Below are 22312 nucleotides of genomic sequence, written 5' to 3' on the forward strand. Positions count from 1 at the left end.
AACCAAGTGACTGCTTTCATTAGTTAAGAATTTCCAGCCAACATGAAGCAGGATTGACTGGCTGGGACTGTTTAAGGACATACTACCGGTATTTTTGCTTTTACTCCTGGGGAATGATAACAGCTGTGAACACAACTTGCCTGCTTTGTCTGTTGACCCAGTTTGACTAGTCACAGTGCTTGCTTGACATATGATCTGACTGCTGTGACCAGCTTTTGTTACAAGTATAGCAGGGGAATTGGAAATGAATTTTGACTGTCTGTGACTGTTTAAATAGCAGGTGGGTTAGGACTCTGTGCACAAGTGCCACCTCAAGAGTTTCAAGGAGAGAGTTGAAGGAGACCGCACTGGGTGGGACTGGAATGCATTGCTGCGGGTTTGTGTATCCCCTACTGAGTAATGACCAAGCGGCATCTCTTTTTCATGAATACAGGGTGGTTCAAAAAAAAGAACACCCACATTTGACAGCAATTTTCACCTATTTTTAAAAATTATTTTTAACTGTTGATTAGTAGCTATTAAAGTACTGGCCTTTAAGCAAATGTGACGAAAAAAATTGTTGCATTAGCACATTTTGTCGTTGAGCTATGCAAATTTGAATATTTTTTGTGCGAAACCTGTTTGTCCACGGAGGTAATACATTCCCTTCGCTTGACTGAGCTCAGCTATTGGAGCTTTATTTGAAAGGGCATGACATTTGATTGTTATGTTATGTTAGGCCAAAAAAAAAAGTCTCCGGTTTCTGGTATGCGCGCGCGTCGCCGTAGCCATGCGCGTCGGCAAAATGAAAAAGTTTTTTTTTCAATACAAGATGATGTCTCAAAACCGCCAAACTCACTGGTTTGACTGGAATCCTGCTGCTGCACAATTGTAACGTGTTTTTAGATGGGGCTATGATCGAGAATAAGCTTTATGTGGCCTCTCTGGACTCCCATATATTATTTGCACTAAGTTAAGTTGGGCACCATTCGCAGTCATCAGCCGACATTTGAAGCCAAAAAAAAAAAAAAACAGGTAAAAAAAAAAAAAAGCCGCGTCGCCGCACCACTTTTGGGGCAAGCTCCATACCAGAAACCGGAGACTTTTTTTTTTTGGCCTGTAATGTTATGCAACAATTGAACTAGCTGACAGCTCATTGAGTAGATGATCTTAACACTAACATAAATAAATGGACAGCTTCAATAAAAGTTACCACGGCAAAATATGTTTTGGTGGGAAGGTTTTTTAATTTTTATGAACTACGAAAACGTCCAATTTACACAGAATAACCCATGGACAAGACTGATTTTGGTGACTTGTATTTAAATTAGCATAATATCACTATTTTTGCGACTTTTACTAAGCTTTTTTCACCATGCATGGTTAAAGGCCTATACTTTACTGATACATGTATGTGAAGAAATATTTAAAATAAGTTCATTGAGTAGGTGAACATTGCTGTCAAAAGTGGGTGTCCTTTTTTTTTAACCACCCTGTAGAGTCCCTTGTTTTTTAAACTTCTCATAGTTAGCATGAACACTTTCATACGTACATACCGGTACATTGCCATCAAACAGTTTTACTGAGACCATTTTATTAAAAAGTACTGAAACACTGTAATCATACATGTAAAAGGGATAAAATGCAGATTTTTTCTTCAGGATATTCAGAGTTTACGTAATTGCGTATACTTGCAGTGGAGCGTCGCTATACCGAATATTCGGCTATATTGAACATTCCGCTATTCTGAACATCGCCCTTGGCTCCAATTTTTGTGTGTATAAAACGTACTGGACATTGTAGTTGAAAAATGTCAGGAGAAGAGCGACAAGTGGCTGTTATTTCCCCATGGAAAAGAAGGGAAACGCCATCCGTTGCTGTACGTGTAGCTAGTAAGCTCAAAAACTGTGTACATTTGTAATTACATGATTCAGTAGTCGGCACGTGTTTAAAGTCGTCTTTAAGTAACGACCAGGGTGTGCAGGGTGAAGTTCTGAAGGGCGCTATTTATTGAAAAGTGAGTACCGGAGCACCGGCAGCTTAAAATCGCTATACCGAATGATCGCTATTACGAATCATTTCTGTGGATCCCGCGATGTTGGTCATGGCGGCGTTCCACAGTAGTTTGTAAATTTGCGCCTTGAATAGCCAGTTCCTTAGTCCCTGGTTTGTCTGTTGAGTGAATGATGGGGGGTGGGGGAGGGGTTGAAAATGGGGAGGGCACTTTTTGTGTCCTGACCAATCTTTAAAGGTTTCCAGATTCATTACCACAACACTTCAAAGGAGTGGGAAAACAGAGTCTGGAATCCCTCAGAGTCTGCGACCCAATTAAAGGGCAAAGCCTTGCATCTGCCGAAGTGGCAAGTGCCTCGCTTGCTTGTTGACATCTGTCGTGATCTCGGTTACAAATGGCCACTCCTACTCACAGACAGTTATCCAGAGAGAAAAAAACAACCGATCCATATTAAACGTGGCCTGTTATTAAGGATTTGCCAAGCGCTTAGTCGTGCAGACCTGAATGCGCCGTGGGCGTGCGCTAAGATTTATTGTCGTTGCTAATGAATTAACCACAAAGGTAGGAGTCGTGATGTCCCTCTGTTTGTCTAGACCCCACAATGCCTGTAATTGGGCTGCTTAATCATTCTTGACATGCTTATTATCAAAATGCCCGTTATGCCTATGCCCAGCGCCTGTTAACCTTTATGTGAAATCATCCCCACACACATAATATGTTGTGAGATAAATAAAGGCCTCGTTGATCAGTTGTTTTTTTCCCTCTCAATGATTAGTAAAACCCTGTATCTGGTAAACATATTTGTAGATAATTGAAATTCCCTTCTTTCTGAATGCAGTCAATTTTTTAAAGTGTAAAAACCTCTTTTACCATACCCACTTGATGCACTTTAGCAGTAGGTGAAGCCCAGAGAATTTTGTCTTCGTTTGAAACCAATCAGTTATCTCTGTTGAACCTGGTTGTGGGCCAAATTAAAAAAGAGCTACATGTGTACAATACTTGTGTATCATGTCAGAATACTCCTGTTGTACATACATGTACATGTTATGTATAGCAGCAACTTACTTATTGCAGCTACACATCTGTGGCCGATGACTAGCGTTAATATTCACTGTTGCTTTCAATTACTTTGACTGGACACATGGGTACAACGTGCGTAATGTACACTTTGCCATAACAATGAATCACAATAAATCGCTTAGCGAAATGACCGCGTCCAACCTTTTGAAATCTATTTTGATCTTTGCGGTCTTATTTTAAATTGCACCTAGACCACAACAGGAGGCCCAGAATGTACAAAGACACACTTTATAGACACTTTCCCATTCCGGAGGAAAGAATTGCATGTAATATACCTCCATATCTTCCAATTTGTTCCTTTCTGGGACTCTGACAAGCAGACCCTAAGTGGTAATCGGCATTAAATTGTGAAGCCAGACGTAGATATAAATGCCGACATGTCGCTTCCTCCTCAACACTCGGAGGAAGTCCATTAACCAGGCGGTCGGGAGATTTCCTTTCACCGTGCCCGTGTTTTCCATTAGGGCATGCCACGCGTATCAGCAGAGATTAAAGTCTTCTGCCGGTCACTGTTACGTAAATTGTAGTGCCGGTTGAAAACAAAGCTGTGTTTGCCTCCCCCCGGCTGTCGTGGCTGTTGACGTCAAGGAAAGTGAAAGATAAGACCAAGTTTCAATTAGCTCAGCGTGATTAGTCTAGTTAGTTCCTGTGGCAACCTGCCAACCGTGGAGGTGATGGATGTCAGTTGTTTTGCGCACATATACATGTACACTGGTACATGTACATGTACAGTATCCCATACATACAAATGTACATGTATGTATGTGCGTGTTCTACATAACCCCCGAGGACCGACACACTAAGGGAGAACAACAGATCCTTTCAGTCCTCGGGAGTTGGGTCTTTTGTTGGAAACGGTCCTCTTGTGTGCTTAGTCTATGGGAGAGTGTTATATGACAGGGTCAAAGGGAAACACAAAGCATTGTCCTCGAGAGTATAGTAAAACGAGAGTGTCTGCATATACCAGTACATCTTACACTTGTGTTGCAGAACCATAACAATAACTTGTGTACAGGGCGAGTCAAAAAGAAAGTGACCAAATTAGAAAAAAACTATTTAAAAAAAATATGTGGCTCACTCCATTTCATAAAAATAACATACATTGTACATAGGGATAAAGTGCATTGTTATTGACCAGTAACTTTGAAAATTTCACCCTATTTGGGTACTCAATTCCCAAGTTACTTGTATACATCTATTTTAATAATAAAGAATAGCAAAATTCAGCTGCCCACCACTGATCATTTATCGTTCTACGAACTGATGAATACCCATTATAAAATACAATGAAACATGGACATTTTCCCACCTCCATGAATGAACGAAAACTTGCAAAGGAAAGCAGACAAAAATTGCCATCAATATTTCAGGGGGAAAAAAAAGAGTTCACTTGTTCCTCATATTCAAACATCTGACAGTAAAATTAATGTTTCACTTTTAGTCTTTACTGAAATGATTAAAATTCGATTTGTATTTGAATGCCTGTGTGTAGTCTGTAATTCTCACTCAGCTCAATAGCTTTCAATGGCATTCCAGGGACAGCTACAAAAATAGGTTCTTTTAGTAACACATGCACAACTCTAGCATTGATCAACTTTATCCTTCTTTTTTTCAGTTGAGTGGAAGAGCATTCTCTTTTTGAGACATACAAGTCTTTCATTTGAAGATCAAATTGGCTTTTTAAGAAACAAAAATTGTTAATCCAGGTCACTTTCTTTTTTACTCGATCACCCTTTCCAGTTACATGTTTACAGATAATTAATTTATGCTGACCCATGTACATGTACGTACATCATGTACCATTTTATATACACATGTGTATTTTCCAAGAACTTATGAACAGCCAATTATGGAAGCATTTGCGTGGTACATGTTCACTTACAAAAGTTACATGTAAATGTAATACACTTTGACAGGTTGGTGTTTTCCTGTACAATGTATACATGTACATGTACATACGTGTATGTATGTTTTACCAGTACATGAAGGGGGCCACCTGTTTACCACATACACTGTACTGGGTCTACATGTCATAGTTATGGCATGTATGATGACCTTGTACCTGACAATTATGGTAAAACAGTTGAAAACTTCCCCTCAGTACCGCTGCTAATGCACCCAACCACACTGCAGGGGACCCAATTTCACAGAGCTACTTAAGCACAAAATTTGCTTAAGCACGAAAAAACATTGCTTAGTAAAATTAGCTTACCAGCCAAATCTCCAAGTGATGTACATTGTTTGTGACTGGTATTTAGCTGTTGTTTACTTAGCATATCAATCGCATGGAGTTTTGGCTGGTAACATGATTTTATTAAACAAGACGTTGTTGTGCTTAAGCAAATTTTAAGCAGCTTCCATGAAATTGGCCCCTGGTCTGGTCTACCATGGGCCTACATGTACGTACTGACGTACTGTACATGTACATGTACAGGTTTGTTGTACATGTCTTTTATTATTTTCTGTGGACTTTGTACATGGGAACCATGGCTTTTACAAAGACCTGCTTCTACCATAGTGAGCTCCAACTCTCCACCAGTTGACATTGTCTCCAATATTTACATGCCAGCACTATCCTGTTTAGTTTTGTGGTTGTACTGTGTACATGTATGGAGGTTCAAAAGTGAAGTACTGGCATCTGCTTTTCTGCTCATTAGATGAAAGCAGATTTAACATTTTTGTAAAATGCATTTCTACTTTTCTGCTGTACCGGTACATGTACATATTCAATCAGCTTTTCCAGTAGATCTAAAGCCAAAAAGCAGATGTCCGTTTTTGATTTGCTACTGTAGGATAGAAAGTCAAATTTGCCTTTCTGGTAGCAGAAAAGCAGAACAATAGAAAAATACATTTTACAAAAACATTCAATATGCGTTTCTTCGATTCTGTCTAGCAGAAAAGCTGAGGTCCACTTTTGAACCTCCATAAATGTGACAAGAAGTACTCTTTTGTGAGTTTGCATGGTCCTGAAAAGAACCATTTCGATGCGATGCGATGCCGTGCGATGTAATCATTTGACACACTCTTAATAAGTGGTACCAGCATTTATACACGAATCGCAATAAATTGATTCATTTGTAGGGTATAACATCTGAAAGTCTGTATCCGGATTACTTGTGGTTCTTAAACTCTTGAAATGGTCTGAAATAAATTGAAATTCAGATGATTTCATTTATTACAAATTTGATTGCTGCAAATTTTTTTTAAAACATTGACATACATACATGAACCCTAAACCCCTTATAGTTCAATAGGACTACCCTGCTAAATCCAACAGAGTCTGAATGTTTCCTGCTTAATCCAACACAATCCAACACAATCCAACATGCCAAGTTGCTGGGTACCTGGAAATATAAAATTACTGGCTTGCTCAATCCAACAGAATCCAACTGAGCCTTATATTTCTGTTGCCTGCTGAATCCAAAAGAATGTTACACAATCCAACTGTCCGTATTATTGGTTTAACTGCTGAGTCCAACAGAGTCCAACTTGGTTTTATTTACCAGCATCCAACAGAATCTGAGTATGAATGTTTTCAGTTGCTTGCTGAATCCAATAGATTTCAACAGGAATATGTACATGTACATGTACCTGTACACAAGGTCTTTATTGCTCAATCCAACAGGATCCACGGAAATGTGACATACACTCAACCAAAACAGAAAGTCCTGCTTTAATAATACTTTTTTTGTCTTTACTCAAAAACTACTGGGCACAGCTTGCTCAATTTACGACTGATCAGTACAGAAATTCCTTAGCAATCCAGCCATACTCTTTGTTTGGCCCAAAACAGTGATAATGTGTACACAATGACGCAATTTATGACAAATGATACCGAAACAAAAGTTGCTTTTTTGTATACGTGCAAGGTGAGTGTGAACCACAACTTGCACGTATACAAAAGTGTAACTGTTTTCGGTACCATTTGTAATAAATTGCATAAATTTGTACACATTATCAAATATTTGAGCAAGAACTGCTCAGTAGTGTTTCAGTTATACAGAAAAGTATTGAAAGGGGTGGGGGAGACTTTCTTTTTTGATTGAGTGTAGTTGGATCCTGGTGGATTGAGCAGGTTAACATCTTATCCTGCTCTGACCATGATTGCTTATCCTCAACATCAGGAAATGAGTGTATGCATGCCGCGCATTTTCTGGATTCTGTTTTCGCAATCCTGATGCCTCTGAAGTACTTTTTATAGGTCACGCATGCGAACATGAGGCACAGCCATTAAACTAAAAAATCTTTCATAGATGCGACCTGTCGTATAAGAATAAGGCCCACCTTTGACTTTTCAAGTTATATCATGTTAAAGCGCAAATCATTGGCTTTCCAATGATACCAAATTTATTTCTGTACCTTAATTTGTTCCAAAGTTACGCTGCAGGAACTACAACAGTGTCCCGTTGAACTTCGCCGGCCTCATTTTGAGAAAAACGGCTTTGAAAAAAATTACGCATTGCGCTGCCAACAGCAGTGAAAAAGTCTTGCTGGGATTTTTTTCCCAGCAAAAATGCTTAGCGTGAATCTTGGATACCTTAGCTACTTAAAAATACCAAATACTCAAAATGGATTTTGATATGCTTTTTCAAATACATGTACATCCGATTTCAGGTGTTGATTTACTCAAAACACGGTTAATTTGGGGACATTCCTCATTTTGCCAGAGTACGTCACAAATTGCATTAATTTTCAATAACATTTGAAGCTGAGTTTCCACCAGTTCTCTCAGAACCACATGTGTTCATTAGAGAGATTTTCTTTCAGGCAGAATAACTGAGTGCAAACTCGATACCCTTATTGCATTAATTTTGTTGTGCGCTCACAAGCTTGATCCTGCTAATAAGAGTAACTTTCACTGACGCCAGGAAAACTGCTTTTCGCATTTTGATTAAGTACCTCGGTAATCATTTAGACTACATGTACTTGTAGCTAGTGTCTGCCATCTTTCAAACACTAGTTAATGTCGTGACGCGTACGGAGTTTGATCCATCAGCACTAAATTTTAATCAAAAAAATTTGTAGAGCGCAGATAAAATATGGCCATTATTTCAGATACAGGTAACGGTACATGCTATACATGTATCTGTATACATACATGTTCATGTGGTGTTCTGAACAATATGTTTTCCTAGTTTTACAATTTACATGTGCACAGAATTTATTGTCATGACTGTGCAAGACACCATTGGCACAATTTCATTGGTATGGGGGGGAGGGGGACAAAGCCTATATGACTTTTTATTATAATCTCCATCCTAGTGTCTTGTGGATGTTTTGACTCATTGCATATATAATCCAGCGTAGCGTTCAGCCATTTATGCAAATGTCATGGTCAAAGTTGCGATCCATGGTTTCCAAAAAATCTTTTTTGAATGTGAAGCAAATGTACTCATTTGCACTCATTCAGGGACGTTGAATTTCCATGTTCATAATGTGAAATACAAATTGCTCTGTTTGATTGAGCTGTCTCAGTTGTTTGATTTTGTCCAAAATAAAATTGTGTGATTTTACAGTTATGTTTCCTGTGCTATTTTCGAGTTTCATCCAAAAAACATAGATTCCTTTTCTAACATTGCCTCAACCTGATGAAGTTTTAGCTCAGTAAATGCTGTACATAGTATATTCCGAGAAAACAATATTCTAGGATCTCGATTTCAATTCAAAAGTTGCCAAGTCGATGTTTTGAATTGCGCCGGAATTCAGCGTCTGGGACACGTTCTCATTTTTGCCGCTTGCATTTACGCGATGTCATGCACTGAACCGACAAATTGTAGCAACCGCACGCGGGCACGCGCATGTGTGTCATGTCAACGCTTGCATGCACCCATTCACGGCTTCTCCAAATTAGGAAAAAACTACTAACGGAATTAAAAACAAACTTCTAACGGAAATTTCCAGAAACTTAAACGTCTTTAGACGCATCTTTGGCAATAACCTTCTTTGATTGTTTTCTTCAAAATGACAGCATGCCAGAAAGAATAATTTCACAGGCAGTTTAGTGCCATTACTATCTTTAAACCAAGTAAGCTTTTCATCAATAATTTTGTCAGTTACTTTTTAGATAGCTGAAAATAAAATATTCTACCTTTAAGGCTAACTCGTACATAAACCTATTAATCATTTGTGTATCTTACAGAACCCCCGGATGCAGCCCATGGCCTGTTTTGCTACTGCCCCAACTTGTGGGACGTAACTTGCAAATGGGAGCTGGGCAAAGATACGAATCTCAACACAACCTACATGCTGCAGTACAGGTACTACCATATCCAGTAAGACACTTCAGTAATCATCATTTTTTGTTTTATCTACTTGCTACCATTTATTGAGCACATGTGTAGACAATAAAACTGACCTTTGGCTATAGCCCTTTCTACAAACACAGTTTTAGAGAGCTGTGCATGTTTTTTCTTGTATCTAAATAAAGACGGGTCTTTAATGAAGAAAGTTGTGCCGTGTGTTGCACTCATGTCTGTATTATGTGTACATATAAATGTTGGCATTTCCAGTTCATGAAAGCAGTGTCCATGACAGAGCCAGTTAACCATTAAATCTAAGTAATGATGAAGAGAAATGATCCAAAATTCCTAGTCTGTAATCTCCTTGACCATTACTAGATGCTGGATGTATATTTTCATGTGCAAAAGCCTCCAAACAGTATAGTTCTTTTCATGCGGTGTACATCAGGCATGCAACTTTTCCTCGGATCAGCTGATTTCCTCTTTTTTTACTTCCCATGTGTGCCATTGAGAATAGAAAAACACTGTGCAAAGTCTTGGAAAGATTTGAATTTCCTCTTTTTTTGTGAATACCCAGTTGCATGCCTGGTACATGTATCCTACAGAAAATTAAAATTCCAGTAGGGGAGCATGTTCATGAGTACGAGTATGAGTACTTTGATACGGTATGAGTATGAGTAGTTTGCTACGGTATGAGTATGAATACTTTGCTACCGTATAAGTTTGAGTGCTGGTATCTTTTTTTATGTGAGTATGAGTATGGGTACATTCTTGTGAGTGTGAGTTCTGCAATACTGCAATTAATCATTAGCTCTTCGGCACTATTGTGAAGTAAGGTTGAGATCCACGCCATAAGGCTTCAACTAAGTCAGGCAGAATTATTGAAACCTAGACATTTCTGATCATTTGCCATTCCTTGTTTTTCTAACAGTGAAGGCAGCGACTTCGAGGAAGGCAGTTGTTCTTGCTCCGACGAACAGACGTGCACAATGTCGGGATCCATTCATGGGCCAATACAGCTTCGAGTCTTATCAAGTAACAAGTTAGGCCATGCTATCTCCACAGAACTGGCCTTCGACTATGAATCTGAAAGTAAGTACCTGACCTGGTGTAGGAACAGCAGGGATGTACATGTAGTCGAGTCCATCACAAGTCCATCACAAGTCCATCACAAGGCCATCACAAGTCCATCACAAGTCCGTCACAAGTCCATCACAAGTCCATCACAAGTCCATCGCAAGTCCATTGCAAGTCCATCACAAATCCATCACAAGTCATCACAAGTCCATCACAAGTCCATCACAAGTCCATCTTAAGTCCATCACAAGTCCATCACAAGTCCATCACAAGTCCATTGCAAGTCCATTGCAAGTCCATCACAAATCCATCACAAGTCATCACAAGTCCATCACAAGTCCGTCACAAGTCCATCTTAAGTCCATCACAAGTCCATCACAAGTCCATCACAAGTCCATCGCAAGTCCATTGCAAGTCCATCACAAATCCATCACAAGTCCATCACAAGTCATTCACTAGTCCATCACAAGTCCATCACAAGTCCATCACAAGTCATCACAAGTCCATCACAAGTCCGTCACAAGTCCATCTTAAGTCCATCACAAGTCCATCACAAGTCCATCACAAGTCCATTGCAAGTCCATCACAAATCCATCACAAGTCCATCACAAGTCATTCACTAGTCCGTCACAAGTCCATAACAAGTCCATCACAAGTTCATCACAAGTCCATCACAAATCCATCACAAGTCCATCACAAGTCATTCACTAGTCCATCACAAGTCCATCACAAGTCCATCACAAGTCCATTGCAAGTCCATTGCAAGTCCATCACAAATCCATCACAAGTCATCACAAGTCCATCACAAGTCCGTCACAAGTCCATCTTAAGTCCATCACAAGTCCATCACAAGTCCATCGCAAGTCCATTGCAAGTCCATCACAAGTCCATCACAAATCCATCACAAGTCCATCACAAGTCATTCACTAGTCCATCACAAGTCCATAACAAGTCCATCACAAGTTCATCACAAGTCCATCACAAGTCCATCACAAGTCCATTACAAGCCCATCACAAGTCCATCACAAGTCCATCACAAGTCCATCACAAGTCCATCACAAGTCCATCGCAAGTCCATTGCAAGTCCATCACAAATCCATCACAAGTCCATCACAAGTCCATCACAAGTCCATCACAATTCCATCACAAGTCCATCGCAAGTCCATTGCAAGTCCATCACAAATCCATCACAAGTCCATCACAAGTCATTCACTAGTCCATCACAAGTCCATAACAAGTCCATCACAAGTTCATCACAAGTCCATCACAAGTCCATTACAAGCCCATCACAAGTCCATTACAAGCCCATCACAAGTCCATCACAAGTCCATCTTAAGTCCATCACAAGTCCATCACAAGTTCATCACAAGTCCATCACAAGTCCATCACAAGTCCATCGCAAGTCCATTGCAAGTCCATCACAAATCCATCACAAGTCCATCACAAGTCATTCACTAGTCCATCACAAGTCCATCACAAGTCCATCACAAGTCATCACAAATCCATCACAAGTCCATCACAAATCCATAACAAGTCCATCACAAGTTCATCACAAGTCCATAACAAGTCCATTACAAGCCCATCACAAGTCCATCACAAGTCCATCTTAAGTCCATCACAAGTCCATCACAAGTCCATCACAAGTCCATCACAAGTCCATCACAAGTCCATCGCAAGTCCATTGCAAGTCCATCACAAATCCATCACAAGTCCATCACAAGTCATTCACTAGTCCATCACAAGTCCATCACAAGTCCATCACAAGTCATCACAAGTCCATCACAAGTCCGTCACAAGTCCATCTTAAGTCCATCACAAGTCCATCACAAGTCCATCACAAGTCCATTGCAAGTCCATCACAAATCCATCACAAGTCCATCACAAGTCATTCACTAGTCCGTCACAAGTCCATAACAAGTCCATCACAAGATCATCACAAGTCCATCACAAATCCATCACAAGTCCATCACAAGTCATTCACTAGTCCATCACAAGTCCATAACAAGTCCATCACAAGTCCATCACAAGTCCATCACAAGTCCATCTTAAGTCCATCACAAGTCCATCACAAGTCCATCACAAGTCCATTGCAAGTCCATTGCAAGTCCATCACAAATCCATCACAAGTCATCACAAGTCCATCACAAGTCCGTCACAAGTCCATCTTAAGTCCATCACAAGTCCATCACAAGTCCATCACAAGTCCATCGCAAGTCCATTGCAAGTCCATCACAAATCCATCACAAGTCCATCACAAGTCATTCACTAGTCCATCACAAGTCCATCACAAGTCCATCACAAGTCATCACAAGTCCATCACAAGTCCGTCACAAGTCCATCTTAAGTCCATCACAAGTCCATCACAAGTCCATCACAAGTCCATTGCAAGTCCATCACAAATCCATCACAAGTCCATCACAAGTCATTCACTAGTCCGTCACAAGTCCATAACAAGTCCATCACAAGTTCATCACAAGTCCATCACAAATCCATCACAAGTCCATCACAAGTCATTCACTAGTCCATCACAAGTCCATCACAAGTCCATCACAAGTCCATTGCAAGTCCATTGCAAGTCCATCACAAATCCATCACAAGTCATCACAAGTCCATCACAAGTCCGTCACAAGTCCATCTTAAGTCCATCACAAGTCCATCACAAGTCCATCGCAAGTCCATTGCAAGTCCATCACAAGTCCATCACAAATCCATCACAAGTCCATCACAAGTCATTCACTAGTCCATCACAAGTCCATAACAAGTCCATCACAAGTTCATCACAAGTCCATCACAAGTCCATCACAAGTCCATTACAAGCCCATCACAAGTCCATCACAAGTCCATCACAAGTCCATCACAAGTCCATCACAAGTCCATCGCAAGTCCATTGCAAGTCCATCACAAATCCATCACAAGTCCATCACAAGTCCATCACAAGTCCATCACAATTCCATCACAAGTCCATCGCAAGTCCATTGCAAGTCCATCACAAATCCATCACAAGTCCATCACAAGTCATTCACTAGTCCATCACAAGTCCATAACAAGTCCATCACAAGTTCATCACAAGTCCATCACAAGTCCATTACAAGCCCATCACAAGTCCATTACAAGCCCATCACAAGTCCATCACAAGTCCATCTTAAGTCCATCACAAGTCCATCACAAGTTCATCACAAGTCCATCACAAGTCCATCACAAGTCCATCGCAAGTCCATTGCAAGTCCATCACAAATCCATCACAAGTCCATCACAAGTCATTCACTAGTCCATCACAAGTCCATCACAAGTCCATCACAAGTCATCACAAATCCATCACAAGTCCATCACAAATCCATAACAAGTCCATCACAAGTTCATCACAAGTCCATCACAAGTCCATTACAAGCCCATCACAAGTCCATCACAAGTCCATCTTAAGTCCATCACAAGTCCATCACAAGTCCATCACAAGTCCATCACAAGTCCATCACAAGTCCATCGCAAGTCCATTGCAAGTCCATCACAAATCCATCACAAGTCCATCACAAGTCATTCACTAGTCCATCACAAGTCCATCACAAGTCCATCACAAGTCATCACAAGTCCATCACAAGTCCGTCACAAGTCCATCTTAAGTCCATCACAAGTCCATCACAAGTCCATCACAAGTCCATTGCAAGTCCATCACAAATCCATCACAAGTCCATCACAAGTCATTCACTAGTCCGTCACAAGTCCATAACAAGTCCATCACAAGATCATCACAAGTCCATCACAAATCCATCACAAGTCCATCACAAGTCATTCACTAGTCCATCACAAGTCCATAACAAGTCCATCACAAGTTCATCACAAGTCCATCACAAGTCCATCACAAGTCCATTGCAAGTCCATTGCAAGTCCATCACAAATCCATCACAAGTCATCACAAGTCCATCACAAGTCCGTCACAAGTCCATCTTAAGTCCATCACAAGTCCATCACAAGTCCATCGCAAGTCCATTGCAAGTCCATCACAAGTCCATCACAAATCCATCACAAGTCCATCACAAGTCATTCACTAGTCCATCACAAGTCCATCACAAGTCCATCACAAGTCCATCACAAGTCCATCGCAAGTCCATTGCAAGTCCATCACAAATCCATCACAAGTCCATCACAAGTCATTCACTAGTCCATCACAAGTCCATCACAAGTCCATCACAAGTCCATCACAAGTCATCACAAGTCCATCACAAGTCCGTCACAAGTCCATCTTAAGTCCATCACAAGTCCATCACAAGTCCATCACAAGTCCATTGCAAGTCCATCACAAATCCATCACAAGTCCATCACAAGTCATTCACTAGTCCATCACAAGTCCATAACAAGTCCATCACAAGTTCATCACAAGTCCATCACAAATCCATCACAAGTCCATCACAAGTCATTCACTAGTCCATCACAAGTCCATAACAAGTCCATCACAAGTTCATCACAAGTCCATCACAAGTCCATCACAAGTCCATTGCAAGTCCATTGCAAGTCCATCACAAATCCATCACAAGTCATCACAAGTCCATCACAAGTCCGTCACAAGTCCATCTTAAGTCCATCACAAGTCCATCACAAGTCCATCGCAAGTCCATTGCAAGTCCATCACAAGTCCATCACAAATCCATCACAAGTCCATCACAAGTCATTCACTAGTCCATCACAAGTCCATAACAAGTCCATCACAAGTTCATCACAAGTCCATCACAAGTCCATCACAAGTCCATTACAAGCCCATCACAAGTCCATCACAAGTCCATCACAAGTCCATCACAAGTCCATCACAAGTCCATCGCAAGTCCATTGCAAGTCCATCACAAATCCATCACAAGTCCATCACAAGTCCATCACAAGTCCATCACAATTCCATCACAAGTCCATCGCAAGTCCATTGCAAGTCCATCACAAATCCATCACAAGTCCATCACAAGTCATTCACTAGTCCATCACAAGTCCATAACAAGTCCATCACAAGTTCATCACAAGTCCATCACAAGTCCATTACAAGCCCATCACAAGTCCATTACAAGCCCATCACAAGTCCATCACAAGTCCATCTTAAGTCCATCACAAGTCCATCACAAGTTCATCACAAGTCCATCACAAGTCCATCACAAGTCCATCGCAAGTCCATTGCAAGTCCATCACAAATCCATCACAAGTCCATCACAAGTCATTCACTAGTCCATCACAAGTCCATCACAAGTCCATCACAAGTCATCACAAATCCATCACAAGTCCATCACAAATCCATAACAAGTCCATCACAAGTTCATCACAAGTCCATAACAAGTCCATTACAAGCCCATCACAAGTCCATCACAAGTCCATCTTAAGTCCATCACAAGTCCATCACAAGTCCATCACAAGTCCATCACAAGTCCATCACAAGTCCATCGCAAGTCCATTGCAAGTCCATCACAAATCCATCACAAGTCCATCACAAGTCATTCACTAGTCCATCACAAGTCCATCACAAGTCCATCACAAGTCATCACAAGTCCATCACAAGTCCGTCACAAGTCCATCTTAAGTCCATCACAAGTCCATCACAAGTCCATCACAAGTCCATTGCAAGTCCATCACAAATCCATCACAAGTCCATCACAAGTCATTCACTAGTCCGTCACAAGTCCATAACAAGTCCATCACAAGATCATCACAAGTCCATCACAAATCCATCACAAGTCCATCACAAGTCATTCACTAGTCCATCACAAGTCCATAACAAGTCCATCACAAGTCCATCACAAGTCCATCACAAGTCCATCTTAAGTCCATCACAAGTCCATCACAAGTCCATCACAAGTCCATTGCAAGTCCATTGCAAGTCCATCACAAATCCATCACAAGTCATCACAAGTCCATCACAAGTCCGTCACAAGTCCATCTTAAGTCCATCACAAGTCCATCACAAGTCCATCACAAGTCCATCGCAAGTCCATTGCAAGTCCATCACAAATCCATCACAAGTCCATCACAAGTCATTCACTAGTCCATCACAAGTCCATCACAAGTCCATCACAAGTCATCACAAGTCCATCACAAGTCCGTCACAAGTCCATCTTAAGTCCATCACAAGTCCATCACAAGTCCATCACAAGTCCATTGCAAGTCCATCACAAATCCATCACAAGTCCATCACAAGTCATTCACTAGTCCGTCACAAGTCCATAACAAGTCCATCACAAGTTCATCACAAGTCCATCACAAATCCATCACAAGTCCATCACAAGTCATTCACTAGTCCATCACAAGTCCATCACAAGTCCATCACAAGTCCATTGCAAGTCCATTGCAAGTCCATCACAAATCCATCACAAGTCATCACAAGTCCATCACAAGTCCGTCACAAGTCCATCTTAAGTCCATCACAAGTCCATCACAAGTCCATCGCAAGTCCATTGCAAGTCCATCACAAGTCCATCACAAATCCATCACAAGTCCATCACAAGTCATTCACTAGTCCATCACAAGTCCATAACAAGTCCATCACAAGTTCATCACAAGTCCATCACAAGTCCATCACAAGTCCATTACAAGCCCATCACAAGTCCATCACAAGTCCATCACAAGTCCATCACAAGTCCATCACAAGTCCATCGCAAGTCCATTGCAAGTCCATCACAAATCCATCACAAGTCCATCACAAGTCCATCACAAGTCCATCACAATTCCATCACAAGTCCATCGCAAGTCCATTGCAAGTCCATCACAAATCCATCACAAGTCCATCACAAGTCATTCACTAGTCCATCACAAGTCCATAACAAGTCCATCACAAGTTCATCACAAGTCCATCACAAGTCCATTACAAGCCCATCACAAGTCCATTACAAGCCCATCACAAGTCCATCACAAGTCCATCTTAAGTCCATCACAAGTCCATCACAAGTTCATCACAAGTCCATCACAAGTCCATCACAAGTCCATCGCAAGTCCATTGCAAGTCCATCACAAATCCATCACAAGTCCATCACAAGTCATTCACTAGTCCATCACAAGTCCATCACAAGTCCATCACAAGTCATCACAAATCCATCACAAGTCCATCACAAATCCATAACAAGTCCATCACAAGTTCATCACAAGTCCATCACAAGTCCATTACAAGCCCATCACAAGTCCATCACAAGTCCATCTTAAGTCCATCACAAGTCCATCACAAGTCCATCACAAGTCCATCACAAGTCCATCACAAGTCCATCGCAAGTCCATTGCAAGTCCATCACAAATCCATCACAAGTCCATCACAAGTCATTCACTAGTCCATCACAAGTCCATCACAAGTCCATCACAAGTCATCACAAGTCCATCACAAGTCCGTCACAAGTCCATCTTAAGTCCATCACAAGTCCATCACAAGTCCATCACAAGTCCATTGCAAGTCCATCACAAATCCATCACAAGTCCATCACAAGTCATTCACTAGTCCGTCACAAGTCCATAACAAGTCCATCACAAGATCATCACAAGTCCATCACAAATCCATCACAAGTCCATCACAAGTCATTCACTAGTCCATCACAAGTCCATAACAAGTCCATCACAAGTTCATCACAAGTCCATCACAAGTCCATCACAAGTCCATTACAAGTCCATCACAAGTCCATCACAAGTCCATCACAAGTCCATCACAAGTCCATCGCAAGTCCATTGCAAGTCCATCACAAATCCATCACAAGTCCATCACAAGTCATTCACTAGTCCATCACAAGTCCATCACAAGTCCATCACAAGTCCATCACAAGTCATCACAAGTCCATCACAAGTCCGTCACAAGTCCATCTTAAGTCCATCACAAGTCCATCACAAGTCCATCACAAGTCCATTGCAAGTCCATCACAAATCCATCACAAGTCCATCACAAGTCATTCACTAGTCCATCACAAGTCCATAACAAGTCCATCACAAGTTCATCACAAGTCCATCACAAATCCATCACAAGTCCATCACAAGTCATTCACTAGTCCATCACAAGTCCATAACAAGTCCATCACAAGTTCATCACAAGTCCATCACAAGTCCATCACAAGTCCATCACAAGCCCATCACAAGTCCATCACAAGTCCATCTTAAGTCCATCACAAGTCCATCACAAGTCCATCACAAGTCCATCACAAGTCCATCACAAGTCCATCGCAAGTCCATTGCAAGTCCATCACAAGTCCATCACAAGTCCATCACAAGTCCGTCACAAGTCCATCTTAAGTCCATCACAAGTCCATCACAAGTCCATCACAAGTCCATTGCAAGTCCATCACAAATCCATCACAAGTCCATCACAAGTCATTCACTAGTCCATCACAAGTCCATAACAAGTCCATCACAAGTTCATCACAAGTCCATCACAAATCCATCACAAGTCCATCACAAGTCATTCACTAGTCCATCACAAGTCCATAACAAGTCCATCACAAGTTCATCACAAGTCCATCACAAGTCCATCACAAGTCCATTACAAGCCCATCACAAGTCCATCACAAGTCCATCTTAAGTCCATCACAAGTCCATCACAAGTCCATCACAAGTCCATCACAAGTCCATCACAAGTTCATCACAAGTCCATCACAAGTCCATCGCAAGTCCATTGCAAGTCCATCACAAATCCATCACAAGTCCATCACAAGTCATTCACTAGTCCATCACAAGTCCATCACAAGTCCATCACAAGTCCATCACAAGTCCGTCACAAGTCCATCTTAAGTCCATCACAAGTCCATCACAAGTCCATCACAAGTCCATTGCAAGTCCATCACAAATCCATCACAAGTCCATCACAAGTCATTCACTAGTCCATCACAAGTCCATAACAAGTCCATCACAAGTCCATCACAAGTCCATCACAAGTCCATCACAAGTCCATCACAAGTCCATTACAAGTCCATCTTAAGTCCATCACAAGTCCATCACAAGTCCATCACATGTCCATCACAAGTCCATCACAAGTCCATCACAAGTCCATCACAAGTCTTCCAGTCCCAATTCAACTCATGAGCTTTTCATGTACATGTACTTCTTTTAAGGTCATGTAGAACAATGCGCGCGCCATGAATCCCCGACAGCTGGCCCCAGCCTAAATCTCATTGAAACCTGCAGAAATTTGACTGCCGTTGTGCGCCGAGTCCTGCACAGGCGCGCACGCACGACGCGCACAGTGGTATCACGCACGTAACCAGAAATTTGGGGAAGTCATTTATCCTTGTGTACAGGATCTGTGGTAAATCTAATGTTACATGTATCTAAAAAGGTTTCCTGCACATGATCACCCTGTTTTCGTCTCAGAAACCACTGACATATTTGATGTTCCTGTTTCCTCAACAGCTGTTCCTCATCCGCCAAGAAATGTCTCGGCAAATCCCATCCCAAGATCTCGATTGAATGTCACATGGGAACTCCCGCTTGAATGGAAGACGTCTTACAGGGACTACTTGTATTACAAACTTGAATATTACAAAGAAGGCACAAACGTGTGGATGGAGGTATGAACTAAACCCTAATTGTCAGAAATTAACATTGGTGCTCTACATGTTCCGTTAAAAACCAGATGCTTCTCGGCAGAACTTGAAATGGAGACACATCAGTAAAGCAATGTGGGATGGTTTCAGGATTTTTTGGGCAAAATTGCGATCCTGTATGTACATAATATGTATAAAATAAACCATAAATTTTCAGACCATCAATCTCCTTTGGAAGATGGTTCACTGACGTGATTCACAGATGCATGTCAATTCAACAAGTTTATCCCTGTTGGGTTTGGTAACAAGGAAGTTGCCAAAATTGACTGATTTTTAGTGAGTCAATATTAAGTTTTGCCCTAGACCGAGGTTTGAACACTGTATACTCGGTGTGTTACCTCTAGTTGAAAAAAATCACTTGGGTGGGACTCGAACCCACGACCTCCTGCTTTCGAGTGCAGACGTCTTACCACTCGACCACCGAGCTTGCGGGATCAGTTAGCTGGTACATGCACATGTAGCAACGGGTGCCGCAATTAAATTAATCATAAGTTGGAATTGGCGTGATGTAAATCAACATTAGGTTTTGTTCTTCACCGATACATACGTCGGTGAGGGGCAAAACCTTATATTGATATACACGTACATCACCCTATACGCAAATTCTGTGAATGATTTTTAGTGGCATAATTTTAACACAGTCACTGTAATTGAAAAGATCTACATGTAATGCCACAGTATAAAGTTCAAAGGGAGAGTATGTGTGTGCAGGCAGTGCAGTCACTGTGTGGACCTCTGAACAAAAGATGTCCACACAGTGCAGGTAGTGAAGACGTTGTGTGGACTCGCCCACGTCCACACAACATTTCCCCCTCTCTGAAAAACACTTTGGAGGCATTTTTGGGTTTGGGTTATCCATCCCAAAATGAAGAGGAACACTCAAGGAAATAATGATCAAAAATTTGAATTCAATATTGACTTATTGTTGACCTCCCAGTACCCTGGACCTTCGGATGAGTTTATAAATGGGAAGACATACGCCGAACTACCGTCCCCATCCTCGCTGGATGCCTACACCGTTTACTGCGTCAGGGTTGCAGCTAAAATTAAATATGGTTCGTGGAGTCAGTGGTCAGATTTGTCCTGCAGCAGAACGCTGGAACAACGTAAGTTTGAAATATCTCTGTTGATCAGTGTACACATGTATGGACACAGTGCTTTACGGAATACAATGTAAATCTATTTAAAAAAGGACGCCCATTCTGGGCAAACTCTCAGTGCTGAGCTTTGTTTTAAAAAGTTTGCGTAATATGCCCCGAGAAAGCGGTGGAAAATTGGGACTTAAGATTTGTGGGTTTTTTTAATCAAAGTGTCATCGTTATGGTCTTTAACTTTACATGGGATATTCAATATATATTGATTAGGGAAAATTCTGCTAGCAACGGTGCTTACACAGAATATCCTACGTTATCCTGCGTTCCACTTGCACTCGTTGGGAGTTGAGTGCCCATACTAGCCGTGTAGGAATTGTTAAAATCACGTTACAGATGATTGCTGATCACTTTCTTTCTTAAAAGTTACAGTGAATCACATTTGTTTGTCTTGATATTGTTCAGGGCCTGACGCAGAAGTTAATGTCACGTGGAGCTCGCAAGTCAACGCCCAGAATGACTCCCTCCGCGATGTGCTCTTGAAATGGGTGGTAAGTCCATCACGTGTGTCCAGGGGTGTAACTAGGGGTTTGACATGGGTTCCATCAGGCCTTTTCACGCTAGAGACCATTATCATGTTGCGTCCATCTTGATTTTTGCCCATTCAAATCAACATAACCAAAGCGAGGCTAGAAGGAAATAAAGTCTGGTTCCTAGTGTCATTCAGTACTGTTATTGGATACAGGGAACATGACTAAAATGGTGGCAGCATGATAAAGGTCAATTGTCTCGCTCACCAGTGTTGAAATCAACTTGGGTCCACTGTAGGCGGAACCAGGTTCCATCTTACATGGGTACGCAAGGCATATGATTCTACCAGTGTGCACACGGGTCGGCTGTAGATTTTGGATTTTCTACCAAGGTAGACCCTCTTCTCGACCCTGGTCCTGGCCAGGGTTGGATTTTAACCGTGTAGAGCGTCGGACCCTTGTAAAAGCTGTGTCGGATTCTAGCTTGTGTGAAAGGGGTTCTGCTCCAAAGTTGTGTTATAACCAATTGTGTTGTGAGCAACTAAAGCTCCACCAAAACAGATATATATTTAGTTTGAGACAGGCGAACTTTCTCTAAAGATTTTTATGGACTAGATACTGTAGTCCTACTGAATGACTGCAGTGGTCAATCTTGCATGGTAGTCTCTCCTTATTTGTCCAAACTTACATTTTTTTCTTCCAATGTCAATTTTTAATTTTTTTCCCCAATTTGTTTGTCTGATAAACAAAAGCAAAAAGGTGCTACATA

General features: G+C 41.3%; 1 protein-coding gene across 2 annotated transcripts in view; it reads left to right on the plus strand.

Annotated features, from left to right (window-relative positions):
• Positions 1-22312, plus strand: part of LOC119728177 (interleukin-6 receptor subunit beta-like) — a 58939-nt gene that overhangs the window by 30219 nt on the left and 6408 nt on the right. Inside the window, exons 5-9 of one of the 2 annotated variants that reach the window (XM_038200265.1) lie at positions 9213-9345; positions 10244-10404; positions 19729-19886; positions 20860-21028; positions 21479-21564. In XM_038200265.1, coding sequence (XP_038056193.1) covers positions 9213-9345; positions 10244-10404; positions 19729-19886; positions 20860-21028; positions 21479-21564 — 707 coding nt within the window. The remainder of the gene's footprint in view (positions 1-9212; positions 9346-10243; positions 10405-19728; positions 19887-20859; positions 21029-21478; positions 21565-22312) is intronic. The other variant, XM_038200266.1, reaches the window with a different exon arrangement.

This window comes from Patiria miniata, unplaced genomic scaffold (assembly GCF_015706575.1).
Source record: "Patiria miniata isolate m_02_andy unplaced genomic scaffold, ASM1570657v1 HiC_scaffold_20, whole genome shotgun sequence".
NCBI lineage: Eukaryota > Metazoa > Echinodermata > Asteroidea > Valvatida > Asterinidae > Patiria > Patiria miniata.